The 21,746-nt window shown below is 34.1% G+C and overlaps 4 protein-coding genes across 6 annotated transcripts; 1 reads left to right on the forward strand and 3 right to left on the reverse strand.

Moving 5' to 3' along the window:
* Positions 1–652: 652 nt before the first annotated feature.
* On the reverse strand, positions 653–3,814 carry LOC144852687 (ribosomal RNA processing protein 36 homolog). 2 transcript variants are annotated; one of them, XM_078710631.1, is made up of 9 exons: positions 3,703–3,814; positions 3,286–3,301; positions 3,055–3,115; positions 2,808–2,894; positions 2,631–2,697; positions 2,202–2,306; positions 1,833–1,907; positions 1,347–1,464; positions 653–851 (listed from the first exon to the last, which is right to left on the reverse strand). In XM_078710631.1, the coding sequence occupies exons 1-9, from the start codon at positions 3,745–3,747 to the stop codon at positions 724–726; spliced, it is 702 nt and encodes a 233-aa protein (XP_078566757.1). In that variant the 5' UTR covers positions 3,748–3,814; the 3' UTR covers positions 653–723. The 2 variants fall into 2 exon arrangements, with proteins under 2 accessions (XP_078566757.1, XP_078566758.1); XM_078710632.1 differs by lacking the exon at positions 3,286–3,301 and having other exon boundaries at positions 3,687–3,802.
* A 198-nt stretch (positions 3,815–4,012) lies between these two features.
* Positions 4,013–6,657, reverse strand: LOC144852690 (large ribosomal subunit protein uL11m-like). Its single transcript, XM_078710634.1, has 5 exons — positions 6,604–6,657; positions 5,733–5,894; positions 5,189–5,284; positions 4,853–4,946; positions 4,013–4,364 (listed from the first exon to the last, which is right to left on the reverse strand). Exons 2-5 carry the CDS (start codon positions 5,853–5,855, stop codon positions 4,105–4,107), a joined length of 573 nt encoding a protein of 190 aa, XP_078566760.1. The 5' UTR covers positions 5,856–5,894; positions 6,604–6,657; the 3' UTR covers positions 4,013–4,104.
* Positions 6,196–17,169, forward strand: LOC144852656 (uncharacterized). Of its 2 annotated transcripts, none has more exons than XM_078710585.1 (18): positions 6,196–6,290; positions 7,444–7,512; positions 7,699–9,483; positions 9,587–9,850; positions 10,391–10,497; positions 10,625–10,816; positions 11,429–11,548; positions 12,065–12,223; positions 12,755–12,907; positions 13,141–13,241; positions 13,498–13,636; positions 13,984–14,091; positions 14,274–14,381; positions 14,845–14,987; positions 15,227–15,431; positions 15,975–16,069; positions 16,420–16,507; positions 16,779–17,169. In XM_078710585.1, exons 1-18 carry the CDS (start codon positions 6,275–6,277, stop codon positions 16,845–16,847), a joined length of 3,921 nt encoding a protein of 1,306 aa, XP_078566711.1. In that variant the 5' UTR covers positions 6,196–6,274; the 3' UTR covers positions 16,848–17,169. The 2 variants fall into 2 exon arrangements, with proteins under 2 accessions (XP_078566711.1, XP_078566710.1); XM_078710584.1 differs by lacking the exon at positions 6,196–6,290 and adding an exon at positions 6,936–7,134.
* A 197-nt stretch (positions 17,170–17,366) lies between these two features.
* LOC144852692 (centrosomal protein 15-like) lies at positions 17,367–19,615 on the reverse strand. The gene is made up of 5 exons (XM_078710637.1): positions 19,537–19,615; positions 19,077–19,167; positions 18,863–18,986; positions 18,549–18,623; positions 17,367–18,041 (listed from the first exon to the last, which is right to left on the reverse strand). Exons 2-5 carry the CDS (start codon positions 19,136–19,138, stop codon positions 17,955–17,957), a joined length of 348 nt encoding a protein of 115 aa, XP_078566763.1. The 5' UTR covers positions 19,139–19,167; positions 19,537–19,615; the 3' UTR covers positions 17,367–17,954.
* Between the last annotated feature and the right edge of the window lie 2,131 nt (positions 19,616–21,746).

Here is a 21,746-nt window from a genome sequence, read left to right on the forward strand (position 1 = left end):
CAAAAGCTTAATCAAGGAACTCTTAGTACAAAAAAAGTTGTGCACACAACCATATACTTTATAATCATTTAAAAATACTTTCATGACGGATTTTGTAAATTTGTACGTAATTTTTATTATGTAGGCCTACACACAGTACAGTGTATTTTTTCTTCGAAATCTATGTTTGTAGTGTGCAAGTTGATTATCCTTTTTCGTCAAATGTTGAATATCTTTTTCTTACTTAACTATGTCAACTTCAACAATATTTACGTTATGCAATAAGGGATTAAATAATAAATATGCCTACTGGAGTGCATAATGGTGTGATTCTGTAACGAATGTGTCTATAGACATGGTCTTTACATATTTAATATGTGTGGACCACGCCCACTTCTTTGGCGGGTTGTTGTCGCACGCCTTTGTACAACACCCAGTCTGTCTAAGCAAAAAAGAGTATCAAAGGATTCCAACCACAGTCTGTACATTAATGTACTAGTGTTTTTATAATAACCAAATGCCACTTTCACATCCAATGCAAATTAATACAATTCAGAAGTAATAAATACTTTTTAATTTTTTCTGTTGACGTCAGATGGGTTTTGAAAGATGGTCCTTAAAAGACCATCAAGGGAGGCAAAATCAATCAACGTAAATTAATCAATTCAACACATTTTCAATGATTTATATTTTAATATTATCATTTATTCATTTTTAAATAAAATTTATTACATATAAAAGATCTTAACTAGAAAAGTGTTTGCGTTGCTTTGAAGCATTCTTCTTCCTTCGCTTTGCTATGTACGTGTCTAATTTTCCTGATTCCTTCAACATTTTGTATTTTTCAGTTAGTTCTGCCTTTCGTTGTTCAGCTGAAATGACACAAAATAACATATTTAAGTAATAGATGAGGTCATTTTGATATATGTCGTGCATACATTCAACTGTACCATGCCAAGGTGTTAAGGGTATATTGATATGTTGATATCCAATAAAATTTGAAAAATACTATAACAGCCTTAGTGGTCTAATGATAGGATCAGTGGCATAACGTAACTGAGGCCTCTGGTTTAGGAACCCCAAGTGGCCTGCCAACGCTGGAGGCATTGGGCAGTTTTAGCCTTTTTTGACATATTTTAATACCTGATTTTTCGTCTGGGCTACTCAGGGGCCCCCATAAGCCCCTGGGTTTAGCCAGTGAGTGCTCATAGCCGTTACACCACTAGGTAGATTGTAATCAAGCAGAATGTTTTGGGTTCGAATCTTGGTTGGGAAATCTTTTTCTCATTCTCATACACAATCTGAAACAAAGCTGTGCCAGTCCCTTTCCAGCATTTGAATCAGTTTCTGTGCAATGACCTACTTACACTTCTTAAGATAAAATGGTTTCTTTCCTTGCTTTATCAGTTCTCTTTCTGCAGCTCGTCTTTGTTTTTCCATCTCTTTTTGCCTCTGTTTATTTTCTTCCGATTTTTCTTTTTGTTTCTGAAGTATACAAACGCATAATTTAGTTTTATAAATTTAAAAGTTAAGTTAAAATAAATACATTTTTCCTTTTTACTATATACTGATGAGCCTTCATATTCTCACTTGTTTTTATTAATTTTTGTAACCATGTTAAAGGTCCAACCTGAGATACGTTTACTTCTAGGTTGGTCTTCATTTTATGCTCTGTATTATTTGTATGGCATTTGATACGAAATAAATGTTTATTGAATTGAATGTACACCAGCTCTATATTCCTGTACAGGGTTTTTCATTAACATCAACCATTGTTTACTTAAACTCTTAACGTATTCTTATATATCTCCATCCATGTTAATATTCACATTTCATGAAATCAGTCTTCTTACCATTTTCTGCAGTAGATTTTTCAGTTGAACTTGTTTCTCTGTATCTTTAGCCTTCTTAATCTCTTTCTGAACTTGCTGGTAAAAAAAAAAAAAAAAAAGGCTAGAAATGTTATTTAAGTAACTCACACTGTAATTAATCTGTACATAGTTAGTAATAATATAATATACACTGTGTGTTTATTTTGAATAAAGATTTTAAATAAAAAAATATAAGTTAAATGTAAACCAGGAAAAGGAAAGTACAAAAATAAAGGTGGGCGAAATTCGCAATTACCCCATCTATTCTAATCAGAATAACCACCCTGTTTGGATAAACTTTGGGAACATGTTTGTTTCTATAGACTGTTAACATTATACAATTTCACTTACCTCCTGTTCATTTTTCCTTATGTCCTTCAGAAAACTGTAATTCTGATTAAATGCTTCTTCCTTAAATTCACCAGATAGATCATCAAATCTAGGATCTCTTGACGTCTAAAAAATAACACCACAATTTAAGTATGATGAAATGTCAGTTATTTCTTAATGGATAGAAAACTTTACATTTGACGCCTAGGCAACCAACCAACATTAAATACACACATGACACCGTGTCGTTAAGCATTGTCTACACTATCAAAATAGTTTGATGTGGCCAAATATGGTAGTGATGTGGCCAAATATGGTAGTGATATGCTTAAATATGGTAGTGATATGACATCATCATGTCCATATATGGGCACATCACATTTTTTTGTCACATAAAGTTTGATAGTGTACAAAGAGCTTTTTGAGTCACAGCCAACATTCGTATCTTACCTTGTTTTTTACTGGTACTACTTCTCTTCTTCTTGTAATAGTCTTCTTTGATGACATTTCTTGAGGCCTAGATAAAAACAAATCATAGTATATATAGTTTTAACATTTAAAAAAAATTTACCAATTGAAATTCACGAGAAACTGGCTTGTTTGCTTTATGCTGCCGACAGAGCTTACCTGTTTTTATTTAATCGATTAAACTTTGGTGGTTGGTTACTTGTTCTTTTCTGCTTTCTCTTGTTACCAAACATTGCTTCCTCATAACTATACATAAAAGAATTATATTATTCAAGTATAGTAACTTTTGTTAAAAATATTGTATCTATCGTTAGTGTGTTACACTTTTAGAAATGCAATCAAATATAAATATTATAACCTTAATTAACATTAAAACAATGTTTATATCAAAATAATGTTGTCATACATTTTTGTGCCCAATGTCTCTTGTAGTTTCTGCAATTCTTCAAATGAAACTTCAGATAACTCTACAAAAAAAAAATACTGTTAAAAAATACATGTAGGCCTATATGTATGTAGCTTAATGATTTGATTGTTGTTTTAATAATTCTCTGTAGATCTACTATGAATTGAAAGAATAATGAAAGAATTGAATGAATAATAATGAATGAATTGAAAAGAGAATTTTAATACGCACCATTCCTTATTAGTTTCTGTGAATAAAAACAATGAAAATAATTAAACTTGTTGCATTCATTCAGTACATCTGCATTTAATATTGTTTATATTTTGAACAACTTGCACCATCATGACTCATTATAGGCTCTATAGCCAATCTGAAGAGATGTTACTTGTAATCATTGTTTATTTAATCCTATCTTGGAAGCTGCCCTATCCAGGCCTAGGCTAGATAGACAGAGAAGGGCCAGCAGGGCCGCCAACCAAGGCAACGGCACTGACCAGACATGTATTGTCAAGGTATAGCCTATATGTATTGCCAAGTGTGACAGGCAGGCCTAGCCTACACGGTACACTAACTAGCAAAATTATGGTACTGACGATACTGATATTTCTACAAAGAAAGCACATTAAATTTACAAAGCATCATTCTTACAAATCGATCATTTGAATCACTCGTAACTACTGTTTTACTTTCCATTTTTCTGTCTTTTTTCACACGTTCTGTGTGTGCTTAAAAGCAGCGTAGATTCTATATTTACTGTATTGTCAATACTGCCCTCAACGTGATAGGAATCTTCCAAACTTTTCTTCCAACATTTAATTTCAATTTTAAAGGACATTTTTGAAAAGTGATTTGTTACTGATAAACATGAAAAGAATTCTTAGATGTACATGGCAAAGTATGCGCAACCATGATCAAATTACCAAAATAAGCTAACACAACATGACAAAAATAATCGTGTTATTTCTATCTTTTATTTATCTTCCTAAATACATCATATCAGTCAAACACTATTAAAAAAGTTTTTAGCAAATTGTTTTTAAGATGTCATGATTAACCGCGGTATCCTCCTGCTTTCTCTGCGATAACCTCCTCCCGAATTTCGTTCGCTTCCTCTGCACTTTTTTCTAAAAATTCCTTATATACATCTGGATTTAATTCTCTGACAACCTGTATTCCCATTGAAAGACAGGATCCTATAATTCCTTTGCAAATACGTTCCATGCTTTGAATCTGTAAGTTAGGATCTTCCCGTTTCACTTTTGCAATTTCATAAACATGTTTCAATGTTATTTGCCCAACACAATGGTTTCCTAAAAAGAAAAAATAATCATATCATATTTTATTTGATAAATGTTTGAAACAAAAATAACATAACAACCAAGCCTGTAGACAAGATTATCATAGGTGGATCTAAAGTGGGACCGGCCTCTCTCTAAATGTTGAAAATTGCAATGCAAAAGATAGGATATGGATTCTGCATGTTATCTTACATTTTTAGGCCCTGCTCCTACTTCAATATCATGGATTTGCCACTGAATATATAGTGTGTCTAAGCTCAGCAGACAAGGTGCTTTAGCAGTAGACGAAATATGTCTGCTGGCTATGAAAGCCGGATAAAAAAAAATATTCTAGGCCTAGGTAGTCTCTAGTTTTAAAAGAGCACTTCAGGAAAAGCAAGGGGGAGAGGGAAGGATTTCCTTTGAATAGTAATACTACAAACTTTCTGGGCTTTGAAATAAATCCATGTAGAATCACCCTCTTTAATTTGTGAAAAGCTATATTCAAAAGTATTTCTCACCTGGTTTGTGAGCACCTTTAGCCACCCCTGCAGCAGACTTGACAAAATATGAAACAGGAGGTGATTTGATCTCCAATGTACATGTCCTGTCAGGCTGCAATTGAGAAACAATTGTGTGATATTTAATATATGTCTACACTCTCACACTTTATGTGAAAAAGAAATGTGATAACATTCTATACCATATTAGGGCACATCATACTTTTTTTGTCAAACTTGTTTGATAGTGTAGACAGAGCTGTATATATGTTTTCGATCTATCTATTTTGTATGAAAACGTATAGTAATTAAATAAAATCCAAATTCCCTCTATATCAAGTAAATGAAACAACATACATTTATTATAATATTTGTAGGTAATGGAATTCCTTCTTTAATATGATTGGTCTTTTGGTTGAAGTCTTTACAGAACTGACCAATGGGGATTCCTCTCTGAAAAAAAAAATGTTTTTAAAAAGGTTTAATATCCTGTTAGATAAAAATAAAACATTTATTTTTGCCAATTCCACAAAAAAAAATGATCAAAGGACCATTGAATCTGCACTGTACAAGATTTAAAATTTCTTTAAAAAAAATTGAGAGATAATTATTTTGTTTTGAATAGTGGGACTTTGTTTCTAAGAGAAGATGCAAGCAACACAATAAAAAGTGCATCCACCACAAGTCTTAGTACTGAAACAAGAAAATAATTGTATATATATATGTTTATGATGAAGGGGTAGTGTTTTTTTAAGCAAATTTTTCAGGCTGTTTTACTTTATCGTTTTGATTTAGCTTTTTGCTTATTTTGTATCTCCATTGAGATCCAACCACTGACACCCACATTGTCATTTTTACAGTATATTTGCCTTTGGATTTATTTTAATTTTAACTTATATACCTGACCCAGTACAGGTCCAAGGGGTGGACCTGGGGCTGCCCGTCCAGCTTTGATGTATGTCTTTATTACGTTGCCATGAACTACCTTCCCAGTATCCTTTACTGCTTTACCAACACGGGACATTGTCAAAGAAATTTAGCTTCAGAAATCTAATTATGGCAGCTGAATTTAAAAAGAAAGAAAAATATCAAGTTAGTAAAAATTCATCCAATACAAGTGTCATTAAAATTCTTTACAAATATTTTGTCTACTAATTTAGTTTATTTAAAAAAAACATATATAAATAAATAACACAAGGATAATAAAATCATAAATAAATAACTGATTAATTTATCATTCCAATCATGAATTGATGCAAAGTAATGCACTGTACTGCTGGCAACAGAAGTTTCTATGTTAATGAATATTCAAATCATCTAATTTGGTTACACATGTGTTGATATTGCTGGAATGGAACTGAAGAACAGCTAGGAGGAGAAGCAAACACATACATGCCATGGATCAGCAGCACTGAACTCAACTAGGTGTAGGAAAATATAATTATGACTGCTTTCCTCAGTAAGTTTAATATATACTTTTTACATTATTCATAGGGCTAGGCCTACAACAATATCTTATTAACTATCTATAAATGTTATGACCATCTAACTTATCCATCTAGCCCAATCAATGCCTTCTCGCAAAAGTGCACCTCTTCTTGTAGAGGGCTATCCTAGATAGTAGTACTACACTACAGCTAGCCTCGCCGCGTAGACTAGCTAGTTAATAGTATATTATTATATCGATTAGCTGAAGCTGGCTTTATTTTTATTAATCAATTCTTCTTCATCATATAATGTACTGTAGTATTCATCAGCAAACCTTTACGTACATGAATCTAAATGAGGTTAGGCCTGGAAATAGAAAGTAAACCGGCTAGGCCTAGAGAAAGGGAGATTTAGATCCTTCCTAGAGAAAGGGAACAAACTGCTGAAACTCGCTTGCACACATTGGTCAACTTTTTGAGCAAGGGCGCAGACATGTTTTTGGAATATAATTTAATGTTTATTTATTGCTTTGAATTAAATTGTATTATTTATACTGTGAATGATAATTGGATAAATATAAACTGCCTGTGTAATTTAAATAATATTTTTGTAAATATAAGGTACTTTATTTATTTAATATATACATTTATTTGCAATGTTAATAATTACTTTTGAAAGCTAGCTTGGAAATTGGAAAGATGGCGTCGTTGTAGTTAACGTTAGAAGAACGATCGAAGAGTAACAATTACCTTTTTAAAGTCTATATATAAAGTATTTATATTTAAAAGGCATCATGGTTAACCGAAAAGAATTGGAGAAACTTCGCGTAACTGATTTACGTACACGATTATCATCTTTAGGTCTTACGACTAGTGGTAAGTTTGTAGGCTAGGCTAGAGAGTGTAGGAAGCCAACAAGGAAGGCAAGGACCAGCAAGGAGGGCAAGTCGTAGTAGGTTAGGGCCTAGCTATGATTGTATGAAGCGCGAAAAGAGAGCCGCTGAGCGTACTGTATTTTCATGATGTATAGGCCTAAAACAATCAACATAATCAATATTTAATAATATAAAGTCAAGCTGTATTAATAATAAATAAATACTCCTAATTAATCAATAATTATAATAATTGATTATACTAATAATAATTTTTTATTTTAAAATAGCATAATACATTTTTTTTTTAAAGGACGAAAAGCTGAGCTAATTGAAAGATTGTTCAACCGTCTGTCTCAAGATGAAGTGGACACTACAGTTGGTATGTTGATTGAATTCTGTGTCATTACAAATAATATCTCAAACAAATGTAAATTTTTTTAGTTTTAATTTAATAATACTCTAAATAAGCAATTGAATATAATGCCATCATGGTAAAATTCAACATTTCAACATGTATGTGATCAATCAGGAATAAAAATGTGCATAAATTTCATTTCTATTATAGGTCAGCCATCTGGCATGCCAGATATTCAGCAACAACAATTGGCTCAGCTACAACACCAACAATTGGCTCAACAACAGTTGCTTGATCAGCAACAGCAGCTGGAGCAACGACGATTAGCAGAGCAGCAGTTACTACTTGAACGGCAACATATAGAACAGGAGCGTGCTGCTGAACAAAATCGCTTAGAACGGATAGAACAACAGCGTATTCATGAACAACAAGAACAAGCACGCTTACTGGAAGAAGCTAGAATTGTTGAACAGCGAAGACAGGAAGAAGCCCGTATTCTAGAACTACAAAGACAGGAACAGCAGCGTCTGATAGAAGAGCAACGGATTGCAGAACAGCAAAGACAAGAGGCCCAACTTGCAGAGCAAAGAAGGCTAGAAGAAGCACGTCTGATGGAAGAGGCACGACTTGCAGAGCAAAGAAGAAGGGAAGAAGCACGTCTGATGGAAGAGGCACGACTTGCAGAGCAAAGAAGACAAGAAGATGCACGTCTGATTGAAGAGGCACGACTTGCCGAGCAAAGAAGAAGGGAAGAAGCACGTCTGATGGAAGAGGCACAACTTGCCGAGCAAAGAAGACAGGAAGAAGCACGTCTGATGGAAGATGCACGACTTGCAGAGCAAAGAAGACAGGAAGAAGCACGTCTGATGGAAGATGCACGACTTGCAGAGCAAAGAAGACAGGAAGAAGCACGTCTGATGGAAGAGGCACGACTTGCCGAGCAAAGAAGACAAGAAGATGCACGTCTGATTGAAGAGGCACGACTTGCCGAGCAAAGAAGACGGGAAGAGGCACATCTCATGGAAGAGGCACGACTTGCAGAGCAAAGAAGACAGGAAGAGGCGCAACTTGCAGAGCAAAGAAGACAGGAAGAGGCGCAACTTGCTGAGCAAAGAAGACGAGAGGAGGCACGTCTGATGGAAGAAGCACAACTTGCAGAGCAAAGAAGGCAAGAAGAGGAACGTCTGATGGAAGAGATGCGGCTTGCAGAGCAAAGAAGACAGGAAGAGGCACGTTTGATAGAAGAGGCACAAATTGCAGAGCAAAGAAGACAGGAAGAGGCTCGTCTGATGGAAGATGCACGACTTGCAGAGCAGAGAAGACATGAGGCACAACTAATGGAAGAGGCACAACTTTCAGAACAAAAAAGACAGGAGGAAGCTCGTTTGATAGAAGAAGCAAGGATTGCAGATCAGCAAAGAAGAGAACAGGCTCGTTTGATGGAAGAGGCACAACTTTCAGAGCAAAAGAGACAAGAGGAGCAGCGTAACTTAGAAGAGGCACGTATTGCTGAGCAAAAGAGGTATGAACAACAGCAATTAGAAGCTGAACATCTTGAGAAAGAATCTGCTCTACAGCAACAAAGAGCTGCAGAACTACGCGAACAAGATCTTATGGAAGAAAAACATCATGCTTCAATAGAAATTCCAGAGCACTACCATCAGACAGGAATGAAAAGTGAAGACTATGATGAAGACATACAAGTTCCTGGACTGGATATGCATGTTGATGATGACTTCATAGCTAAGGAAAAGGAACGAATTCTAATGCAACAGCAAGAACGTCTTCAACAAATGCAAAAACGTGATGAAGAAGAAAGACTGAAAGCTCGCCAACAGCAACAAATGTTAGCTGATGAGAGGTTAAGAAAAGAGCTAGCAAGAGAAAAAGTTAAAGAGGAAGAACTTTACAGAGAACAGCAACGCGCGATTCATTTGCAACAGGAAGAAGAGGAATCAAGAGCAAGGCAACATCATCAGTTAAGGCATCAAAGAGGTAAGTGTTGAAAATAAATACTGTATTTATTTTGTGTTTTTCCTGCTATTTGAAGCATCTGAACAGATAACATAAATATACTGTATTTTATTACCAATTTCAGGTAGCATGATGCGAAGCCCACCAAGGAGAGGTCCCTCAGATGATAGACCATTTCTGCATCAACTTCCTGGTCAGAAGCCGCCATCTCTGATGTCAATAGAGATAAGACCAGCAGCACTTAGGCCACCTGGTGTAGATGATGACGATGAAGGAAATGAAGAAGAGGAGAATGTAGTGGAAAAGATCCGTCTGCCACATGCTCTTGAGAAGGTGCTACAGTTTAAGGATGTCAGGGCACAAGAAATTGGTGGGACTGAAGACGATGGTAAATATTTTGAATTACCTATTAATGTTATTAATGACACTGGGCTTTCCTTGACAAGATAGGAACTTGTAATAGACCTTTGATGTTATGTCTTGCTGTGAAAAATACCAACAGTACTGTACTATGTACATATATGATCTTGTCGCAGCCACAGATAAACCCTTTGATCTCCCGAGCTCAGCATCCTGTCAGATTGCCTTTGGCTATACATATTTCTTTACATTAAATATTTAATTACAATACTGTACAGGGCTCAAATTATTACAGAAATTGACCCACAGACAATTATTAATGAAAGTAGTAGTGGCACTGTGGTCTGGTGCTTGACCTTGATTACAATTCCTTGGTTCAAATCCTGTAAGTGTTTCATGATTTTACTGATGGCCAATACAGTGCCACTACCTAGCCCCATGAGACGTGGTTTAGAAAGCATGGGTCCTGTAATTGGTGGATCGTGTGTATAAATTCTGAAATGTATTTTGACAAGAACTATGATAATTTTTATATATATATATATATATATATATTATTTTTAATCAGAATTTCAGTTGCCGGTTGAAGAAGAACCTGAAGTGGTACAGCATGAAGAGGAGGAAGAAGAAGAGGAGGAAATAAAGAAAGAAGATACTCCTAAAGAGAAGAAACTTGTAAGCTTTCAATACAGTTGAAAAGCACTTGGATCTTGGAAAATCATTTTAAATATCAACAAAAATGAATGTATATACCTGTGTAACATAACAAATTTGTTTACTGTATTGTTTTTTAATTTTTTAGACCAAAAATCAAAGACGAAAGAAGAAAAAGAAGAAGAGGCAAGCTGTTAGAAGACAACAGCAAGATGATGAAATAAAGAAAGACGATGAAAAAGATGAAGCAAATGATGTGGAGATTGAATACGTACCAGAATCCTTGGATATTGCAGATCCGTCTTTCAGATCCTTCAGGAAGGTCTTTGAAGCCTTCCAGGTATGTTTTATTTTTCTGTTTATTTCAGTTGTCCAATTTTTAATAATGAGAGAATAAGTAATGCTCTGTCTACATTATCAAACTTTATGTGACAGAAAAATGTGATGTGCCCATATATGGACATGATGTCATATCGCTACCATATTTAAGCATATCACTACCATATTTGTGCACATCACTACCATATTTGTGCACATCACACTTTTTTTGTCAACCTAGTTTGATAGTGCAGACAGGGCTTAAGTAATGATGAAGTTAATGTTATTCTGTTTGGGACCATGTACATTACTTGCTCTGGGTGAATTATGATTGTGTTTGGCGCAGTGTGTTGGACGTTGGACTACTGATCGTGAGATCGCGGTTTGAATCCAACTCTGCCACATTGCTTGTATCCTCAGGCAAAATACTTTACTTAGGTTTACCTCTCTCCATCCAGGTGTAATAATGGGTACCTGGTTAGATCAAGACACAACTTTGCGCTTTGCGTATGTTTCCATACGTGTTTGATCCCAAAAAATGACTGGGGTAATAAAGTTCAGCGCTTAGAGGTTTCACAACATATCCAGGATATTATTATTAACTTGCTGAATAAATATTTTTTATTAAATTCAGCTTGCTGAGAAGCCAAAACCAGAAGTGAAAGCTGAGGAGAAGGCACCTGTTGTTAAACCTGTTGAAGTTAAGAAAAAAGAAGAGAAGGATGATTCTGATGATAGTAGCGATGAGGAAGAGGTAAAACCTGCGAATAGCAATTCAGATAACATATTTAGAATTAAAGATGTATTATGAGTTAAGAAACGTTTACTATATACAGTAACTTTAAAATAAAATTTAATGACAAAAAAGATTGACGTTTCCGACCATCATGGAATTTGGAACTCGAGAACAAATGAGTAAAATTAACAAAATACAGGAAAATCTCATAAACAATTAGTAACAAAGACTGAAAATCCTAAAAAGATAGGCTCCTTCTCTCGTTAATTGTTAAACAATTTACTAAACATGTATTACCCCCTAAAAACATGAACAATGAAGATTAATAAATCAAACTTTGAATAGATTATTTTGTAGTTTTATCACTTCCATAGAAAAAAACGAAAAAAAAATTCACTTAAAAATTCAACAAAAAACCCATTGTACCCTAGTAATGGGACCATTTTGAAGAGCAGTACTATGTTACTAATGCAATCCAGTCAAAATAATTAATTAATTGTAAATTAATAACAAATATGTTTTTATTTTAAAAAGGAAAAGATGGAGGATGATACTCCAAAAATATCCAAAAAGAAACTGCGTAAATTAAACAGACTGAGTGTTGCTGAATTGAAGCAGTTGGTGTCTAGACCAGATGTTGTGGAAATGCACGATGTCACGGCAAGAGACCCCAAGTTATTAGTACATTTAAAGGTAAGCATGGTGGGTGGTTTGGTTGGTAATCATATTTTCTTATAGTTTTATTATGATGTGTATGTTTTATTGTAATATTTTTTTGTAATATTATATGTAGTGTACAGAATGTTTTTGATACTTTATATTTGGCAAATGGCTGTGGAAAGCAGCACATTCATTCATAAAACCTAGTTCCTTTTCACCCAAGCAACATGGTGATCAGCAAATTAATTCCACCTAGCCCTGGCCCCAAAGTGTTGGGTATATTCCAACATATTGCCTAGCATAGTTAGACCATTCGTTACAAGCATATATGAAAGTGTGTTGCATTTAGGTGGAGTAGTGGATGGTTAAAGAATTACAAGATAACCAATCTATTTCCTAAAAGTAACTGGACCTAAAAAACCCTCTAAATTATCTCTCAAAAACATTGAAAATGTCAATGGTTTTCAAAAAAACCTAAGGCTTCAGATCCACAATTTGTAGTGAAGTCTATACCACTTATTGTGGTTGGGTTGGTAATCATTATGTTATTGTCTTGTATTTCAGTCAAGTAGAAACACAGTTCCAGTACCAAGGCATTGGTGTTTCAAGAGGAAGTATTTGCAGGGTAAAAGAGGTATTGAAAAACCACCGTTTGAGTTACCAGAATTCATCAGAAGAACTGGTATTATGGAAATGAGGCAAGCTCTCCAGGAGAAGGTAATGCCAGAGTAAACATGGCTAGCAATATGAATGACCCTCGCTGTGATAACTTCTGTAACTACCCCAAGTTCTGAGGTATTTGCAGGAACTATTGCAATAACATTTATTTTAACCGTGCCCTGTTTGATACAGACTATTGCTTTGTATTGTGTTTGAATTCTATTTCATGAATTAAGTCCTTGAATTTATAATTCTATTCAGAATTTTATTGTAATTTCTTCACTTTACAGGAGGAACAACAGACAATGAAAACAAAAATGCGGCAGAAAGTACGTCCTAAGATGGGGAAGATAGATATTGATTATCAGAAACTTCATGATGCGTTTTTCAGGTAATTTTTCACTATTTATTTTGGCTATATTTAAAATAAAACCACTTATTTATTTATAGTATTCTAATGCATATAGTAAATGACTTAATTTATTTTGTTTTATATCTGTATATTTATATGTATATTTGACTGCAAGCTCTTGTAATTACTTTGGATTGGAGATAATCTTATGTCTTAAACTTTGAAATTTGTAAATACTGTAAATATTTGATAAATAATTCTATTTAAAAATATTTTTGAATAATTTATTTTTTAGATGGCAGTCAAAGCCAAAGATGACAATTCATGGCCAGCTATACTATGAAGGTAAAGAGTTTGAAACTAAACTAAAAGAGAAAAAACCAGGTGACATCACTGATGACCTCAGGGTTGCTCTTGGAATGCCAGTTGGTTCCGTAAGTTGTGCTTAAAAATAATTACTGCAACAGGCTAAACTGAGCGTAATGCAATCAAAATGCAATGCAAATGCAATTGAAAATCAAACCTTGAAATAATTTGTAAGTGGCGCTCTGCAGAAATTCTTGAATGAACTAGAAACCTCTGTTTCAACTTCCTTTTTTGGTTATTTTAGGATATTTTATGGATCATTTTTGTATATAAAGCGCTTAAAAACATTGTATTGGGCGCTATATAAGACTACCATTATTATTATTATACCAAAGTATGTGTGTTTAAAGATTCATCTTCAACTCTTGTCAATATCGTTATGATCCCGACACCTTGTTTTTATTTATCATTACAGACTGCTCATTCTGTTCCTCCACCGTGGCTAATCGCAATGCAGCGATATGGTCCACCTCCATCTTACCCCAACCTTAAGATCCTGGGACTGAATTCTCCCATACCAGAGGTAAGTTACTTTTTGATTTTTAGGATCCATGCCTTGTAATTCGATGAAGAAGTGCTCCTTTGTTTTGATACATCAATATGAAAGCTCCATTAGCAGACCTATGTGCATTAATGTTGGTAAAAGCATTAAAATTTAGGTTTAATTATTGATAATAAAGAACAGTTTATACTTATTATTTACAGGGATGTTCATTTGGGTACCATGCTGGTGGATGGGGTAAGCCTCCTGTAGATGAAACAGGGAAACCCCTTTATGGGGATGTATTTGGGACCAATGCAAGTGATTTTAAGGTAAGCATGTACATTAAGTTATGTTTTATTTTAACAGATTCAGATTAAAAGTATTGTTATATGTACATGTAAACATACAATGAAATAGCAATGGCTTTTATTTTTAATTTTATTTCAACAATATTTTACGAGGGTTGTCCATCCAGCCGAAGCTGATCATTAAGGACCCTGAACAACATTATATGAATTGAAAACAACCAATTAATGTGTAGATACCATAAAATAGATGATAGATATGAAATCATTTATAGCCTTAATGATTTCATATTGACCATCTACGGGTTAAGACCTGTATTGAAAATAGACTCACTGCATCCATGCAATGCATGGTAATGATTTAATCAGTCATTAGGTAAAGAGCATAAACAGAGGATTGTCATACCTGGCAGTATTATGTATGGTAAGCAAACAGGGAAAAAAATGAAGAAAATTGAAACTAACAAATTGATTGATGTTTTGGTAGATTGAGGAGGATGAAGAACCACCAGAGATGGCACCGTGGGGAGAATTAGAAAGTGAATCGGAAGAAGAAACCGATGATGAAGGATCAGAGGAGGAAGAGGACGATAAACCAGATGAATCTGGTCTTATTACACCAGCTGATGGGTAAGTAACAGGTCTCGTCTCTTTTCTCAATACACTACACACATAAAATCTACTTTGTCGGTGGTTGAATATAGGTTGTATCAAAAATAAGTGTGGTATTTGGACGGCTAACTTATAATTAATTTGTTAAAAGCACTATTAAAATCCATTTTTTTTTTTAATAATTTCAATGTCGAGATCAGTGTCTCTCTATTGGATTTAAAAACTATTTTAACATTCATTTTTTTTTAATATACCAGAGGACTTATCACACCCAGTGGAGTAACATCTGTGACAGCAGGCCTAGAGACACCAGAGATGATAGAATTAAGGAAAAAGAAGATAGAAGATGCCATGGATCAAGGAGGGGAGACGCCTGCTTTATATACAATTATACCAGAGAAGAGGGCCAACGTAGGGGCTGCCATGATGGGCTCAGCGCATGTATATGATATTGGTGCTGCGGTAAGTGGAATTTATTAGTTTTATTCCATTTCATGTGATTCACATTGAAATGTTTGGTTGTTATAGTTTAGTTAGATACAGGCATAGTGTACACTGCAGTGTTAAGATATTGTAAATAGCCAATGCCAATTTTTACCTAATGTAAAACTATGAAGATTGACTTTGATACTAGTTGTACAGACTTACCATTAGATCATTGGGGCTTTTACAGTGTGTTCTTATTTCCACCTATCGTTTTAAAGGAAAGTGTCCCCTTAATAGGAAGAGTTTCCCCTTTATAGGAAGGGTGTCCCCTTAATAGGAAGAGTTTCCCCTTTATAGGAAGGGTGTCCCCTTAATAGGAGGGTTGTCCCCTTAATAGGAAGAGTTTCCCCTTAATAGGAAGAGTTTCCCCTTAATAGGAGGGATTCTACTGTACACATCACATTTTTGGACTGTAATGTTCAAAAGGCATTTCGGTGTATCACATACTTAACATCCAATGATAGATATATCATTTTATTTGTCTTGTTAATAAACCTCATCATATTTGTGAATCCTTAGGCCAAGAAGCCAAGCCAGGCTGCAGGATCTGAAGTAGTAGCTATTGCTCTTGATCCTAGTGAATTGGATCTGGACACAGCAGCAATGGCTGCCAAGTAAGTACATTACCACAAAGCAATATTCCTCTCCAAAAAAACTATGAGAATGTGCTTTTAATAACATAGTATAAAACTGACTCCACATAACAAGAGGCAAGCCATGATTCAACGTTTCGATCTTTATTTGATCATCATCAGGAATTAATCATGGCATGCCTCTCGCTATTTGGTGTCCGTTTTATACAATGTTATTTAAACATAATCAGCATCTACTGGCATGTTTAATAATATTAATAATTTATAATATTTAACTATACACATCCTAGATTCAGTAAATTTCTACAGTATTATATGCTTGAATTTAACTAAATAAAAACTGCTAAATGTGTTCATTTTATTCCTTTTAGGTATGAAGAGCAAGTTCGAGAACAGCAATCACATCTTGAAAAAGAGGACTTTAGTGACATGGTGGCAGAACATGCTGCAAAACAAAAGGTACGCACTCTTAAGCTATGTCTACACTATCAAACTATTTTGTGTGATGTGGTAGTGATATGATGTCATCATGTCCATATATAGGCATATCACAATTTTTTCGTCACATAAAATTTGATAGTGTAGACAGATTTTTATTAATACTTCATTGCGCATACAAGCAGGCCTGCAATGCACTGAAGTGATGGTGAATGAATGATAAAGAAAATAAAGAAATTGACCACCTACTATAAATGTTTGTTTTAATAATGTTTTTTTTTTCTAATTTCAGAACAAAAGAAAAAAGCAAACGCAGGATACAAATCGTGCACCCAAGAAGTACAAAGAATTCAAATTTTGAGTTACATTCCGTTAACTTTCTTTTACCGAATCGTTTGAACTTCTAAAGGCCTTGTTGCAGAGATGTATAGAGATACACTTAACATTCTAGAACATCATAAAGCAGTGTAATAATGAAAATAAATTGAACAATGAAAACAATCAATGTATGATAATACATTGAACCAATTTTTACTTTTCCAATATTGTATTGAGTCTAAAAAAATTGTAATGAAAAAGCTAGTATTTGCATACATTTTCACTATGTATGTTGACTGTTTTAAAATGTATTTACAGTTGAGTGTATTAAAACAAGCAGACATCCTTGGGCTGGGTGACATGTATGTTTTGCGCTGTGATATGCAATGTTATGTTGTACTACTGTATAACACATTTGATAAGGCTAATAATGAGAACAGGACATAATTGTAAATGAGTATGCCACTAATGCGCGAGATTAAATTCATTTTTTTTTACAATCGTAATATTAGCATCTTATTTTATTGTATGCTTTATTAACTCATTACACTTTCTCACAAAAATATTGCACACATGGATTTGTTTTTAAAAATATATTTCAAAATATTGCACACATAATTTACAAATTTCGATATAAATCAAGGTATGAATACATTTCCCAATATCAATGATCTAGGCCTTAAAACTTGTGGACGCCCTACCAAACTCTGGAGTTTAATGTGTACCTGGGCATCTACACCTGCATGTTGGGCATCCAAGTGTGTTAAGTGAAAGAAGTCATTTGCAGTGCATTATTCATGTATTTTGTTACTGATATACTTGTATTTACATAATTGTTGGTGCAGTCGCCATTTATTCATGCAACAAAACCTCCACAGAGGGGGCAAATAGTTTTGACAAAAAAGGTGTGATGTGCCCAAATATTCTCGCATATGGGTAGTGGTATGACATCATCATGTCCATATATGGGCACGTCATTTTTTTTTGTGACATAAAGTTTGATGGTGTAGACCAGCGCCTAATCTTGTGGCAGAGCATTGGCACTAATATTCGTATTCTCAATTTAGTAGTGAGGAGTAAAATGGCAACAATTTTTTCAGTCTGAATCCAAGAATCTCAACTGGACACAAGAGCTCTCCCATGTTTTACATCACCTAGGTGTAGTGGATTTTCCTTTTTTCTTTACATCTTGTTTCCACTCTGGTAACTGCTTCTCAACCATTTTCCAATATGATGCCTAAAAACATGTCAAAGAAGAGCAAAACAAAACGTGTTCATTGTAAATTGATTCATCATTTTTTATGCAGTATTTGTTATCATGAACAACTTCTGCTCCATTATATATCAATAGTGTAAAATTGTTGCTATCAAGGCTGTAGCGAGAGGTTAAAAACAGACGAGGCAAAGATGCCTTAAATATATAAAATATGACGAGCTGTGCTGGGGAATTGGGGATGGGTAGTGAAAATTCCGCCTCGTCTGACTCATGCTGGCTACGGCCCTCTCCATGCACTGGACTTAACAAGGGTAGGTAAAAAACCCTAATGCTTAATTGCTTGTTAGTATTCCTATAAGCACCATCCAGTTTTGATTTGGTTCATGGGTATGACACCAAATATTTTGTTTACAAATATGTTAGTTAAATTGCCATTTAGAACCTAGACAATAGTATATCAGATTTTTCTATTCTTGCCGATACACTTGAATTTTCATTCACAAATATACAGAATAAATAAAGGATCACCTGTAAATCTGTCAGGGTCCTAGATGAATTTGACCTTGTTCCTTGTTTCAGGATTTCCTCAGCTTTTGAAAGTTTCTGATGGTATAAAAAATGTAAGAGAACAAAAATGATTCAAAAGACCATTAAAAGGATTGCTGGAGGAGAGCTCAGTTGGGTCACAAGAAGAGTGTATTGTCAAAGATCTTTGGTCACATCTTTCATACAATGTTCAGTTATAACAAAGTAATAACCTCTTGAAAATATGAGAGAAGTATGAATTTATTTTGAAGAGATGACCATAGATATTTGACCTTCAAAAGATTACCATAGCTAACCTGAAGTAGGATCTGATTTCTGTTTTTTGCTCTTGTCCAACTCAGTGCTAAGTTACTATTTTTTGCTTCATTTGCACCAAGCTGCCACTCTGAGTTTCTCAGAAGTGCCTCTCTTCTGGTTAGTCTAAACAAAGGAACAAATCAACATAAATTAAAACATTTATTTTTTACAAAGAGTTTTGAGTGTATAGATATTTGTTTTTGTTTTACTTACATATCCTCATGCGACTTATTTAATTCCATTTCTCTTTCCAACCATGAATCAACCGGTTCCATAATGCGAAATCTTCAATATCTAGAGTAGACTAACAAAAAAACTAAATTAAATAGATGCATACAGTCAGTTTGAATCATTTTGTAGGTATTTAAAATTTCCAGAAATCTCCCATTTAAACTTATCTGCAGGCAAATTTGGTACAGTAGTAGTAGTAGAAGTACTGTGTACAGTACATCAGTTCACAATACAAATACCATACATTAAAAAAGCGGTCTACCGCCCTCTATCTTTTAAAAGCAGCTAGGCCTAGCCTAGCAAGCTGTTGTTAAGAATACCACTCTGTGCTCTGCCTGCCTAGCTAGCTAGCCCTAGTTTAATTACCATGTCCACTAGTTAGGTGATTGGTTACAGATTATTTTACTTCATTGCTAAAAGTATTTCCCTATAAATTATTTACCCCGTAAAATTATCTTTTATGCTGTAAATTTTCAAAATAAGATAGGACGAGAAGACTACAAATCAACAAACAAAAAAATACGATACATTAAAAAAACGGTCTACCGCCCTCTATGTTTAAAAAAAGTTCGGAGGAGATGGAAAAATACCTCTATGTACGTATGTAATGACCTTAACTACTAATTTAGCCTTGGCTGCTGCCTTTAACTATTGTATTTTAAAATTAATTGAAATATGACATACTTGTACTCCAGAAAATATAATATACATTATTATTATTATTATCATCATCATCATCATCATCATCAGTTGATGACAATAATTGTTCAATAATCCAACAAATTAAGTATTCTCAACCCAGAAGGAAAGGGAGGGGAGGAATCAGAGAGAACAGCCAGCCAAGCAGATAATTTTCACCAAATCGTTGAAAATACGCGGGTAGCAACAGTGATTTCTGCTTAGCCAATCAATGTAACGAAAATCACATCATGTAATTTGCATATAGTCTCAGCCAATCAAAGTGACTGTAAACTCCATCTTCAGCTAAGTTAACGTCACACCAACTTATTTTTGTCCTTTTCCACGTCCACGAGCAGCGAGGAGGAGACGATTCTTTGGAGCCAATAGTAGGTAGGTGCTTTTTTTCTTAATTTAAGTGCTAAAATATAGGGTTTTTTAACAAATCTAAGGCACTATGTTCATCATAAATTAAAACACTTGATTTGAAGTTTCAAATGTGTTCGAGTTGGTTAGGAGTACACCTTTTTAGGCTAGGCCTAAGCACATCCTTTTTTTTCGTTTCCACACTGACATGAGAACTTTGACGGCTGACGAATCGTGACGATCTTTCAGCTGTCTGTGATCTGTGCTGTGCTTGTGTTTTGAACGGGTTAAATTAAGAATTCCAATGTTACTTCATTCACTAACATACAAATTGATGTTAAATGTATTTTGACTTGGTATTAATTGTTGTTGGTGCCAAAATATTTTGTTATTATAATGCATAATTTTGTTTTTCAGGTGTGACATCAAATTTAAACCAACCAGTATTTACTGTTACAATACACAATTTCAATTGGTCTTTTTCGTCTGCCTACTTGGGTCTCTTTGTTGCTGTATTTCTTCTACAACATACAATAAGGATATGTGGACACCAACATGAGTATAAAAAACGAAATCCAAGTATAAAACATTCCTGTTACGGTTTGTGGAATATTTTTGCTAAGTTAGCCAGCCCTGCATGTGCATGTTCCGTCCTTGATGACATTAATGCATGAACATTTTGCATATGTGGATACCATACCAACATGAGTATAAAAAATGACATCCAAGTATAAAACATTCATTTTACTGTTTGTGGAACATTTTTGCTAAGTTAGCCAGCCCTGTATGTGCACGTTCCGGCCTTGATGACATTAATGCATGAACATTTTGCGTTTTTACAACATTCTTTTCAATGTGTTCCAGAATGTGGACAAGACATCCAAAACATAGTAAGACCTAACCAATAAAACCAATCAAACTAACATATAAATAATGCAAATCATATTTGTTTATCTATATGTTAGTTTGTGGTTATTGCCTTGCAGGTATACTAACACATTTAGAGTAGAGTTTTTTTAGTCACAGGTTGATGATGATCTGGTCCTGGATTGAAGACCCCCTACCCCTCTTAAATCCATCCACATGCAAATACAATATAATATATCATATACAATCTATATGATATAAAATATGTATTTGCTTGTATGCTGTTGTATCATGCATTGATAGGTTTTGAATGTTTATAATTTATACAAATAATGATTATTCATTGGACCTACTTAATTATTTTATAATTCTCATGTATTGTTATGTCACATACCTGTTAACTGGTATATATATAGCATATATTGTATATAATAATATACATGTTGTGTTTTATATATAACAAAATTCCTCTTTCTATCTCCTATACTTGCACTGTATTTATTTCAGTTACTAACACATGTACATGAAGAATCAAGACAAGTTTTAATATTATATTGATTATATATTATATATACATTATAATATTTTTAATTAAATTGTTGTGCAAACTTAAATTTATATAGTCATATGCTGAATTCACAAAATGAAAAAGTAAAGTGAAAAGTACTATATCTGTGATCTGAGTTTTCTAGATCTGAGCTGAGTATTAATGAATTGTTTTATTTAATTGAATTATAAAAT

The sequence above is a fragment of the Antedon bifida genome, chromosome 9 (genome assembly GCF_963402885.1).
Source record: "Antedon bifida chromosome 9, ecAntBifi1.1, whole genome shotgun sequence".
In the NCBI taxonomy this organism is placed as follows: Eukaryota; Metazoa; Echinodermata; class Crinoidea; order Comatulida; family Antedonidae; genus Antedon; species Antedon bifida.

Excerpts from the sequence above, each read along its gene's own strand:
- LOC144852687 (XM_078710631.1), bottom strand. The coding sequence starts at position 3,747 with ATGGAAAGTAAAACAGTAGTTACGAGTGATTCAAATGATCGATTT. Across the intron at positions 2,895-3,054 it reads GAGACATTGGGCACAAAAAT|TTATGAGGAAGCAATGTTTG; the intron begins GTATGACAACAT and ends TTTTATGTATAG. Across the intron at positions 1,908-2,201 it reads TAAGGAAAAATGAACAGGAG|CAAGTTCAGAAAGAGATTAA; the intron begins GTAAGTGAAATT and ends TTTTTTTACCAG.
- LOC144852690 (XM_078710634.1), bottom strand. The coding sequence starts at position 5,855 with ATGTCCCGTGTTGGTAAAGCAGTAAAGGATACTGGGAAGGTAGTTCAT. Across the intron at positions 5,285-5,732 it reads TTGGACCTGTACTGGGTCAG|AGAGGAATCCCCATTGGTCA; the intron begins GTATATAAGTTA and ends TTTTTTTTTCAG. Across the intron at positions 4,947-5,188 it reads CTACAAATATTATAATAAAT|CCTGACAGGACATGTACATT; the intron begins GTATGTTGTTTC and ends TCTCAATTGCAG.
- LOC144852656 (XM_078710584.1), top strand. The coding sequence starts at position 7,053 with ATGGTTAACCGAAAAGAATTGGAGAAACTTCGCGTAACTGATTTACGT. Across the intron at positions 10,498-10,624 it reads CTCCTAAAGAGAAGAAACTT|ACCAAAAATCAAAGACGAAA; the intron begins GTAAGCTTTCAA and ends TTAATTTTTTAG. Across the intron at positions 13,637-13,983 it reads TTGGAATGCCAGTTGGTTCC|ACTGCTCATTCTGTTCCTCC; the intron begins GTAAGTTGTGCT and ends TTATCATTACAG.
- LOC144852692 (XM_078710637.1), bottom strand. The coding sequence starts at position 19,138 with ATGGAACCGGTTGATTCATGGTTGGAAAGAGAAATGGAATTAAATAAG. Across the intron at positions 18,987-19,076 it reads AATAAGTCGCATGAGGATAT|ACTAACCAGAAGAGAGGCAC; the intron begins GTAAGTAAAACA and ends TCCTTTGTTTAG. Across the intron at positions 18,624-18,862 it reads GAAATCAGATCCTACTTCAG|AAACTTTCAAAAGCTGAGGA; the intron begins GTTAGCTATGGT and ends TTATACCATCAG.